The sequence below is a fragment of the Salmo trutta genome, chromosome 12, assembly GCF_901001165.1.
Source record: "Salmo trutta chromosome 12, fSalTru1.1, whole genome shotgun sequence".
Taxonomy (NCBI): Eukaryota; Metazoa; Chordata; class Actinopteri; order Salmoniformes; family Salmonidae; genus Salmo; species Salmo trutta.
The window spans coordinates 80,616,984-80,628,827 of record NC_042968.1 but is presented as its reverse complement, the minus strand read 5'-3'; the positions used below and the strand labels follow the sequence as shown (position 1 = coordinate 80,628,827).

The following is an 11,844-nucleotide window of genomic DNA, read 5'->3' as shown; positions in this document are numbered from 1 at the left end:
TATTACTGTGTGTCTCAAATGCACAGTAGCCCTAACATAAACATGTACAGTATAACACCCTGCTAGACATGTCAGTGACGTTATGGGTGCGTTCGTAAATTCACTCTGGCTATCTACTCCGATTTCAGAGCACTCTCGTCTGTGTACCAGAGCGCAGAATAACTGATGAATTTACAAACACTTAACACCCTTTGAATATAGCCAGTGTCAGTAAACGACGGCAAAAAAACACAATTAAAATTGTCAACAGCACAGTTAGTCACCAACGCTCTGTACAACATAACACCTTAACCAGCTCTGCTAGGGCGAGTAAAATGGTCAGAATGAGATTCTCTCATTTGTGTCTGGAAGTAGCTAGCAAGCTAGCCAATGTTAGCTTGGGTGCTTGACTGCCGTTGTGAGGTCAGAACGCTCGGATCAACCCTACTCCTCAGCCAGCACAACACTCTGAATTTACGAACGCCCAGAGCACACTCTGGCACTCCGGATTGAACACACCCGCTAATGACAGTGGGATGGGAGCCTGTGATGTCATAATAAAAATGGGATGGGAGCCTATGATGTCATAATGGAAATGACATGACCTCCTTGAGGTTAAAAGCCTGCCACTAATTTGTCAAAGATTCTAAGGCAGGTAAGACCTTTCAATACGGAGAACCACATTCCTACTGGAGCACAAATGGTTAGGACTCGTGCACAAGTGGCGCTGCTTGCTCAACGCAACAACGACCAGCATCTGGGTCGCCGTGGAGGGCCACAAAGTCTGAGGCCCCGTCATGACAGACCTCAGAGAGAGAGGCCTCGGAGTCGACGCCCCCGATGTCAAGTGGGTCCGATGGTTGAGAAATGGAGATGGCCACGAAAACGATTAAGCTTGCTTCCACAGTCAAGATCATTCGCAGATGTGAGACGAGGACTGAAGGGCCGACGCATGGTACTTCGTGTTGGAGAATTGCCTAATTAGAAATGAAAGTGCAGATTAAAGCTTTGAGGCCTCAAAACATTTGTAAAGATACTTTTAGGCCTACTGTTTTTGTTCTCTAGACATCTAGCTACCCTCCTAAAAGTGGTGAAAGGGCCTACAAGTGCTACCAACACACTGCAATGTTATGGGACACAACATAAAAGGCCTGTTAAATCAACATTTCTCCAGCATTTATTAAAACATACAGGGATTAAAATGGTTACAGCTAGATGCCATCATGCCAACATCTTTACAGACTGAGCAAGTGAAAGAGCGCATAGAATAAAACATTGACAACACAGCATTGTCCACATAGGACACTTATTTCAATCATTTAAAAATGTGACTGATTCAGTTTGACCAGACTAGATTACACAACGGAGTAGAGCTGTATTACATTTGCTGAAGGTAACAATGATTTATAGACAGTGAGATTCAAACAGTGCTTTGCGTCTCTAAATGAGACACTTCCCCATGAATATGACCCCAGAAATGTAATCATCAACTTGATGTTTGCTAGTATATCTACCATGTAGGCCTATAAACTGCAGTGGTTTCATTCTCAAATTAAGTCTTCAGCCCCCATTCACTTTTCATTTGTGGGATCGAAACACTGTATGGGCCTGAGAACAAAGACTTAGGGCTCTATTCAAGCCGTACCGCAGAAGTTCAGTGTTACCCTCTGGGCACAGCCGTCAATTCAACGTCTATTCCACATTGGTTCAACGTAATGTTATTGAAATGACGTGGAAACGACATTGGTTCAACCAGTGTGTGTCCAAGTGGGTACAGCGTGATTGACATTTAGCGGAGACTGCATTCACAGTAAACGCTGCATATGTCAGCTCAATCTGAAATGACCTTTCTATCAGGTAATCTGTAACGCTTCAGCGATGAGATTGAATAGAGCCCATAATGTAGCTAAAAACAAACAGAATAAAAATATCCTGTAACTCCTAACTGCCACGATATGTCACAATAGGAATTATTTTCCTTGTAAAGGTGAAAACAGACAAACGCTAAACTATCGGCAACCTACTGTTGCCCCTCATGGTTGTGCTACTCTCTTTGCGTTCACTGAGAAAAATGATTAATTTGTGTGGGAGAAATTACAGGACTTTGGGGTAGACAGAAAGAAAGCCAATAGACAAAATGCTCTTAATTAGACTTCCACACGACCAATTTGGTTGGAACATAAAAACAGTCAACCCGAGTCAAGAACAGAGGAGAAACATAATTCAAGAACCTTCCTTACATACCCACAAGTTTCACCTACTGTATACATCCTGGGAAACATGTAGGATCTTTCAATGTAGTAGGCCTCCTGTAGGTTAATACAGATTTTAGGTACTCCCTCTGTGCCCCTCATACATTTTCTCTCTTTTACACTCAGTCACACACACACACACACACAAGCCCTCTCAAGAGGTGGAGGTGCTCCCTGCCCCGGTATCTTCATCTCCTGTCTTCTGACGTTTCTTGGCCCGAATCTCATTCATGGCCTGCTCTATGGAGCGGGTGTCCCTTTTGTTGGCCACAGGTACTGAGGGAGTAGAGACAAATATATTTTGTTAAGCAAAGAACACAGCACACACCATGAGGAGATGTGATTCTCTGAGGATGAGAAATCAATACTGAGCCTCTTCACACTGACCCATGCCATATGCCTGGTTGGCTTCTAGCGTATGTGCTGCATCCTTAGCAGAAGAGGTGCCGATCAGATGGCTGTACTTGTCACGGTAATTGGAGCTGGGAGACGCTGCCCTCTTCTGTGTCTTACAGGCGGCCTCCTCCTCTTCTAACGCAGCCTGCTCCTGAAGAGCAGTGGACAGGTTTAATTATCAAACACTTTCTTTGAGCAATAGCTCTGAACCCAACCGATACTCCATAGATATTACGCTGAGTGAACAAAAGACAGCAGCATATTATAGAGCAAAGGGTTACCTGCAACATGTCAAGGACTACAGCTAGAGTGATTAGATCTGTTAATGTGCAGAAAGACTCAAGTGTGAACCTTCAGTACTTGCTATGTTATAACAAGTCTACATTACTTTAAATCGGATTTCTCTCTGTGTAAATTAATGTATTCTGCCAAATGATATACAGTTATGGACATGTATACTAAAGTATGTGTTTCTCTTCAGTTTTGTTCCTCAGTGAGCGTGACTGAGTCTCCAGTCTTACTTTAAGTCTTCGGCGATATTCAGCTTTTTGGGGGTCCCACTCCTCTCCTTTCCGGTAAGCCTCCAGCTCGTCGTCTGATGGAGCAAACTCCTGCCACAGTCATTTTGAATACATATTTTCAGTTACGCATCAGGAAGAATAACACATATACACAACACATAATAAAATGCCACCACTATGCACTAAAATAATCATGCAACTCGTGGGAAGGGCATGTACATCTGGTGATATTTGTGAATGCAGCCATAAAGAACATCCAAGAGAGGTCTGACCTTCTTAAAAATCATGACGTATCTACTCTCCTCATCCTCTCCGAAGGAAAACGATGCCAGACCAGCGACTTCTGCAACATCATGCCTTTAACAAGCCAGGATGACAGTAAAAGTTTACATGCAAACTGTTACATATTATGTTTGTAGTCCTCTCATAAAATAAACTTATTACATAATGCTCTCTATTTATAGATTCAAGGATATATTTATACTTTTTCACTTACAATATGCTCCTTTCAATCTTTCCCATGGGATTGTACTTCCTCTTCTGTTGCTTAGTGTCTTGAATGAATTCTGACACCTCTTTCTCCATCTGAAAAAGAGATGAAGGCAGTATAAACTGGATCGTTCTTTACCCACCAAAGATCAGTCAATGAAGAATTGGAAACAATACTTGGATTTGTTTCTTGGGATGTCCAAGTTACTGACGGAACATTCAGCTGGATGAGCAGAAAATGAGAGACAATATAACCCTCCGCCTGCAGGCAGAGCCTCTCACCCTTTTCCTGAACTCGGCTTTCTTTTTCTTCTCATCCTCCTGCATCTTCTTTATTCTTGCTGCCTGTTCTGTTGAGGGATAGAAAACAAGGTTATATTATTCAATTGTTTTCATACTGAAAATATGGGCCTATTAATTCCCATGAGATGTTAAAACATATCGATTGTCTGAATAGCATATATTTCCTATACCATACTTTAATTACTTGGACATCACTTTAATTATGTTGGTAAACTCTGGATTTAGTGTCATCTGAGCAAATTAATCCATAGAGCAACAGGATCCTATGCTATAGATGCTTAAGTGTAATTCGCATCATTTTTGGATGAGGGACTACTGACATAGCACATGTGACTTGCATAACATCTGTTCAGTATGTTGTTCATTAATACCAAATAACACACCCACTGGGCACACTGTCATTTCAATGTGGATAATATTTGGTTGAGACGTTGTTCAATAAGATAACACCATTAGAAATGCAATTAACTTATAGGTTATCACTATGCTTTCAACAATCTAAAAGCACAACCAAATTCCAATGGAAAAACTGTTTTTGTTTAGTTGTCACCCAAATGCCAATTACAGCACTTTCAACCATTTAAAAGTTAAATAAAAGGTTACAGTGCCTTGCAAAAGTATTCATCCCCCTTGGCATTTTTCCTATTTTTTTGCATTACAACCAGTAATTTAAATGTTTGTTTTTTTTAAATCTGGATTTCATGTAATGGACATACAAAAACAAAAAAAAGTGGTGTGTGCATATATTTTCACCCCCTTTGCTATGAAGCCCACCTTCAGAAGTCACATAATTAGTTAAATAAAGTCCACCTGTGTGCAAAGTGTCACATGATCTCAGAGAGGGAGATATCTCACCACACACACACACACACACACACACACACACAACCTGTTATGAAAGGCCCATAAGTCTGCAACACCCTTAAGCAAGGGGCACCACCATGAAGAACAAGGAGCTCTCCAAACAGGTCAGGGACAAAGTTGTGGAGAAGTACAGATCAGGGTTGAGTTATAAAAAAAATATCTGAAACGTTGAACATCCCACGGAGCACCATTAAATCCATTATTATAAATTGGAAAGAATATGGCACCAAAGCAAACCTGCCAAGAGAGGGCCGCCCACTAAAACTTACGGACCATGCAAGGAGGGCATTAATCAGAGAGGCAACAAAGAGACCAAGACAACCCTGAAGGAGCTGCAAAGCTCCACAGCAGAGATTGGAGTATCTGTTCATAGGACCACTAAGCCGTACACTCCACAGAGCTGGGCTTTAGGGAAGAGTGGCCAGAAAAAAGCCATTGCTTAAAAAAAAAAAAATAAGCTAACACATTTGGTGTTCGCCAAAAGGCATGTGGGAGTCTCCACAAACATATGGAAGAAGGTACTCTGGTCAGATGAGACTAAAATTTAGCTTTTTGTCCATCAAGGAAAACTATGTCTGGTGCAAACCCAACACCTCTCATCACCCCGAGAACACCATCCCCACAGTGAAGTATGGTGGTGACAGCATCATGCTGTGGGAATGTTTTTCCCCCCCATCGGCAGGGACTGGGAAACTGGTCAGAATTGAAGGATGTCGCTAAATACAGGGAAATTCTTGAGGGAAACCTGTTTCCGTCTTCCAGAGATTTGAGACAGACGGAGGTTCACCTTCCTGTAGGACAATGACCCTAAGCATACTGTTAAAGCAACACTCGAGTGGTTGAAGGGGAAACATTTAAATGTCTTGGAATGGCCTAGTCAAAGCCCAGACCACAGATTCTCAATTGGATTGAGGTATGACTTAAAGATTGCTGTACACCAGCGAAACCCATCCAACTTGAAGGAGCTGGAACAGTTTTTGTCATGAAAAATGGGCAAAAATCCCAGTTGCTAGATGTGCCAAGCTTATAGAGACATACCCCAAGAGACTTGCAGCTGTAATTGCAGCAAAAGGTATTGACTTTGGGGGGGTGAATAGTTATGCACACTCAAGTTCTGTTTTTTTTGGCTTACTTCTTGTCTGTTTCACAATAAAATATAATTTGCATCTTCAAATTGGTAGGCATGTTGTATAAATCAAAAGATAACCACCCACCCCCCCCCAAAAAAAAAATATATTTTAATTCTAGGTTGTAAGGCACTGTGCATTTACAAAAAAAAAGAAGAAAAAAAGAAGAAGGTAATACAATTTCAGATAGTTTATTTACACAACAAATTGTGTTATCACTGTGCTTCATCTAAAAGCAGAACCAAATGACCTGGATTGCAGTTGAGATCACATTAAAAGTATATGGTGCAAGTGATCAATGTCATTCGAGATTCTGAGCAGATTATTACAGGAATGTGAAGATCTCCACTGATCTGTGATGACCTATGCATGCTCTCTTGAACATAAGAAATGTGTAGTTACAGTAACCTCAAAATGTGGCCACGGATGTTATTCATTAAGGTTAAATGTTATAAACTCAGCAAAAAAATAAACCTCCCCTTTCAGGACCCTGTCTTTCAAAGATAATTCGTAAAAATCCAAATAACTTCACAGATCTTCATTGTAAAAGGTTTAAACACTGTTTCCCATGCTTGTTCAATGAACCATAAACAATTAACGACCGATCCACAAGTGCATGTTCATTAAGACTAACAGCTTACAGACAGTAGGCAATTAAGGTCACGGTTATGAAAACTTAGAACACTAAAAAGAGGCCTTTCTACTGACTCTGAAAAACACCAAAAGAAAGATGCCCAGAGTCCCTGCTCATCTGCGTGAACGTGCCTTAGGCATGCTGTAAGGAGGCATGAAGACTGCAATTTATTTCCCTGGCCACATCTGCAATGTCTGTACTGTGAGATGGCCAAGACAGCGCTACAGGGAGACAGGACGGCCAGCTGATCGTCCTCGCAGTGGCAGACCACGTGTAACAACACCTGCACAGGATCGGTACATCCGAACATCACACCTGCGGGACAGGTACAGGATGGCAACAACAACTGACCGAGTTACACCAGGAACGCACAATCCCTCCATCAGTGCTCAGACTGTCCGCAATAGGCTGGACTGAGGGCTTGTAGGCATGTTGTAAGGCAGGTCCTCACCAGACATCACTGGCAACAATGTCGCCTATGGGCACAAACCCACCGTTGATGGACCAGACAGGACTGGCAAAAAGTGCTCCTCACTGACGAGCTGCGGTTGTGTCTCACCAGGGGTGATGGTCGGATTCACGTTTATGGTCGAAGGGATGAGCGTTACACCGAGGCCTGTACTCTGGAGAGGGATCGATTTGGAGGTGGAGGGTCCGTCATGGTCTGGGGCGGTGTGTCATAGCATCATCAGACTGAGCTTGTTGTCATTGCAGGCAAACTCAACGCTGTGTGTTACAGGGAAGACATCCTCCTCCCTCATGTGGTACCCTTCCTGCAGGCTCATCCTGACATGACCCTCCAGCATGACAATGCCACCAGCCATACTGCTCGCTTTGTGCGTGATTTCCTGCAAGACAGGAATGTCAGTGTTCTGCCATGGCCAGCGAAGAGCCCGGATCTCAATCCCATTGAGCACGTCTGGGACCGGTTGGATCGGAGGGTGAGGGCCAGGGCCATTCCCCCCAAAAATGTCTGGGAACTTGCAGGTGCCTTGGTGGAAGAGTGTGGTAACATCTCACAGTAAGAACTGGCAAATCTGGTGCAGTCCATGAGGAAGAGATGCACTGCAGTACTTAAGGCAGCTGGTGGCCACACCAGATACTGACTCTTACTTTTGATTTTGACCCCCCCTTTGTTCAGGGACACATTGATCCATTTCTGTTAGTCACATGTCTGTGGAACATGTTCAGTTTATGTCTCAGTTGTTGAATCTTATGTTCATCCAAATATTTACACGTTAAGTTTGCTGAAAATAAACGCAGATGACAGTGAGAGGACGTTTCTTTTTTTTTGCTGAGTTTGTGTTAACTTTAGGCTATTTACATTACAAAAGTAAGACAAAAGTTACAGAATAGGACTAAATCAAATCAAACTTGAAATGCACTTTAAATAAAGTTTGTGTTGATGTAGTCCTATTCTTTAACTTAGATTTTTGGTTGAGATGAAGACTTGAATCCAACATATCAATTTGAAATTCAAACAAACTGGAATTAAAGCCAGACTAAAGTCAGATGCAAAGATTGGACAATCCAAGCAGAAGACATCTCCTTCAAAATGTTGATATTTGGTTGCGTTGACACCAAAACAATTCAATATATATATATATTATTTATTTTTTTTAAATAAAAAAAATCTACCTGAGCTTGAAACCCTAGGCCTAATTTATTGTCTATTTTTTGTTGAATTCAAACAGTTGCTCGATGACTTGCAAATGCTATAAACAGTGCATTCAGAAAGTATTCAGACCCCTTGATGGTGGAACAAGCTCCCTCACGACGCCAGGACAGCGGAGTCAATCACCACCTTCCGGAGACACCTGAAACCCCACCTCTTTAAGGAATACCTGGGATAGGATTAAGTAATCCTTCTAACCCCCCCCCCCCAAAAAAACGATATAGATGTACTATTGTAAAGTGGTTGTTCCACTGGATATCATAAGGTGAATGCACCAATTTGTAAGTCGCTCTGGATAAGAGCGTCTGCTAAATGACGTAAATGTTGACTTTTTCCACATTTTGTTATGTTACAGCTTTATTCTAAAATGGATTAAATTAAATAAAAAAAATCCTCAATCTACACCCAATACCCCAAAATGACAAAGCAAAAACAGGTTGTGAAATGCTTGAACATATTTGTATTTTTTTTAAATAACAAAAAAAGACCCTTCCCTAGAGCTGGCCGCCCAGCAAAACTGAGCAATTGGGGGAGAATAACTCTTTGTCCTGAATGCCAAGTGTCACGTCTGGAGTAAACCTGGCACCATACCTAAGGTGAAGCATGGTGGTGGTGGCAGCATCATGCCGTGAGGATGTTTTTCAGCCGCAGGGACTGGGAGACTAGTCAGGATTGAGGGAAAGATGAACAGAGCAAAGTACAGAGAGATCCTGAATGAAAGCCTGCTCCAGAGCGCTCAGGGCCTCAAACTGGGGCAAAGGTTCAACTTCCAAGCAGACAACAACCCTAAGCACACAGGCAAGACAACACAGGGGTGGCTTCGGGACAAGTCTCTGAATGTCCAGCCAGAGCCCAGACGTGAACCCGATCGAACATCTCTGTAGAGACCTGAAAAAAAGCTGTGCAGCGACGCTCCCCAGCTTGAGAGGATCTGCAGAGAAACTCCCCAAATACAGGTGTGCCAAGCTTGTACCATCATACCCAAGAAGACTCGAGGCTGTAATCACTGCCAAAAGTGCTTCAACAAAGTACTGAGTAAAGGGTCTTATGTAAATGTGATATTTCGTTTTTTAATTTTTTTTTTATACATTTTCAAAAATGTTTAAAACCAGTTTTTGCTTTTTCATTATGGGGTATTGTGTGGATTGAGGGGAAACAAATATATATATTTAGATTAAAGCTGTAACGTAACAAAATGTGGAAAAAGTAAAGGGGTCTGAATACATTTTCCGAATGCACTGTAGGCTTAAAAAACATAGTTGGTGATTGACAAAGTAAGGTCACATTTCATTTGCTCTCTTAAACCTACTCTTTGGAAAGACTTCGAAAGCAACAGTGAAGTTAAGTGCAGATCTCTCAACAAATCATTCTCACGATAGTGCATTGGTAAGTCAGTGACAAACATAGCCGGGCTTGGTTAAAACCCTGGAAGGGAGCCCAAAGGGCAGATAGATAATTCTCCAGTAGGAGGTGCTGCCCAGACTACTTTGTTTTCTGATAGCAGATGTTGAAAGCCTATTATTTTAATAGATATACATTCAACATTTTATACAAGGTTTGTCTGTTTTAATATTTGGTAACCATGCGGACATAGTGATGTAGTTTAAGTTTGACTTTTTTCAAATGAAATGTATTTTTCACGTAGATTCAACGTCACAATACGTTGACAAATTACATTGAAACAACATTGATTCAACCAGTTTGTGCTGCTTTGCGTGCGCAAACAAACAATGAATGATGGATCATTTGACCAATGAGAGCACTAGAAGGACTGACTTTGACCAATAGGATGCATCTTAAACAAAAACTTAATTCACTACAAGGGCAAATACTCGTTCGTGACTGGATACTTCTCTGTACAGACGATAGGGAGGTTGAGTTCTCCACGGAAGGGATCCTGTAAACAGCTACATTTACGAAATACTCTTATCTTTACAATCGAATAATACAAACGAATTGAGGATAAATAACTGTAGAGTAATACTGAATATACCTCGGGCCTTTCGTCGGCTCTCCTTGTCGCCGACTGTGGGAGGTTTTTCCATCGAACTCAAGATTGAGCCCAGGAGGTCCGCCATTTTGGACTGAATGATCACTACCGGAAGCATGTTGTTTAAAATCATTCGTGGGGAGGGAATACGCATGCGCATATCAACAAAGAATATTAGAATAATCGGCATAACAGGCTATTTATTATAGCCTTCTATTGACAAATGATGGGTTGTATTAGTGAATGTACTGAAATAATATATATATTTTTTTCTTGAGTTTAATTACGGTGCCTTTTTTGTTGTATGCTACAGTACACAGAAAAATGTAAATAAAAAACACGTTTTTTTCAATGTATTGCAATTTGCAATATACGTTTATAATTTTTTATAATAGCTCTAATCAATGATAGAACATTTTCTTCATGAAATAAATAGCAGGTAGCCCAGCATTAGCGGTTAGGAGTATTGGGCCAGTAACTGAAAGGTTGATGGTTCGAATCCCTGAGCCAAGGAATTTAGGTGAAAAATCTGTCTATGTTCCCTTGAGCTTAGTGATCAACCCTAATTGCTCCTGTAAATTGCTAAGGATAAGAGTGTCTGCTAAAATGTAAAACATTAATATCCCTTTTTATGAAAAAATACAACTAGTGATTGATCAGTTGAAGGGAGGATTATATCTTACAGTTCAAGTCACACTAAATGTATGAAAAGAGGACCTCCGTAAACAGTTGTAGAAGACAGAAGTCTAGTAAACCATGCAGTGTGTATACGGATGCGACATTGAACTTCATTGGCATTGTATCAGTCAATGTGATTTCTCTCTGTCAAGAGGTGAAGAATCTTGTTCTTAAGATGAGGTAGGAATCAGCTCTTTCATTCACACACAAATGGAAGGAGCAGCAAGTACAACTTGTAGCACTTGTATACCATTTCCAGCAAACTGATGGTGTTTCAACGATGTAATCTGAAATACATTCTGCTTTTCAATTATGTGCAGCGCATAACACAGAAGCGGTCAGTATTGGCAACACAACAAGTAACCTTGATGTCTCTCCCCACTCCCCGCTTCTCACTCTGCAAAGGTCAGACCTCCAGTTGTCTCGAGGGTTTACTTCAACACAGGAAGTGAGGCAGAAGGAGAGAGTCAAGGAAGTAGTGATGACAGACTAGTGACAGACAGCAAACTAGAGGTGGAAGATGTGACATGCAGCAGTGAGAGTGCAAGCAGACTCACCAGGACACTTCTGTACTCTGGCTGGCTATTATTCACTCACATAGTGTCTGTGTCCTGTGAAAAATACATTCCACATGGTTGAGAAGAGCCTGTAAATGCACTGGGAACGGGTGTGGGTCCATGAAGGTGTGTCCATTAGGGATGGTGAGCACAGCAGGTGGTGACCAGTCCATCTAATCACACAGGCACAAGGTGGTGATGATGAATGTCTTGTCGTCTCATCTCCAAAATACCCCTGTCCACTGCTGCCAGGGTAATGATTCTCTTGACGTTCCCCTTACCCAAGGCTGTCTACTAAATGTAAACCACCTTGTTTTCTTTCTGCTCACACAAAAACTGATAACCAGATCGCTCAATGAGTGACTGCGCGATGAGTATG

The 11,844-nt window shown here is 41.7% G+C and overlaps 1 protein-coding gene across 1 annotated transcript; it reads right to left on the bottom strand.

Annotated features, from left to right (window-relative positions):
- Positions 1 to 1,133: 1,133 nt before the first annotated feature.
- spag7 (sperm associated antigen 7) lies at positions 1,134 to 10,349 on the bottom strand. The gene is made up of 7 exons (XM_029769843.1): positions 10,234 to 10,349; positions 3,920 to 3,987; positions 3,645 to 3,733; positions 3,421 to 3,505; positions 3,149 to 3,238; positions 2,619 to 2,778; positions 1,134 to 2,507 (listed from the first exon to the last, which is right to left on the bottom strand). Exons 1-7 carry the CDS (start codon positions 10,346 to 10,348, stop codon positions 2,386 to 2,388), a joined length of 729 nt encoding a protein of 242 aa, XP_029625703.1. The 5' UTR covers position 10,349; the 3' UTR covers positions 1,134 to 2,385.
- Between the last annotated feature and the right edge of the window lie 1,495 nt (positions 10,350 to 11,844).

Bases quoted from the DNA above. Each gene is read 5' to 3' on its own strand.
- spag7 (XM_029769843.1), bottom strand. From the start codon at position 10,348: ATGCTTCCGGTAGTGATCATTCAGTCCAAAATGGCGGACCTCCTGGGC. The intron at 3,506-3,644 runs GTAAGTGAAAAA...GGCTTGTTAAAG, and splicing joins AAGATTGAAAGGAGCATATT to GCATGATGTTGCAGAAGTCG. The intron at 3,239-3,420 runs GTCAGACCTCTC...TGACTGTGGCAG, and splicing joins ACGTCATGATTTTTAAGAAG to GAGTTTGCTCCATCAGACGA.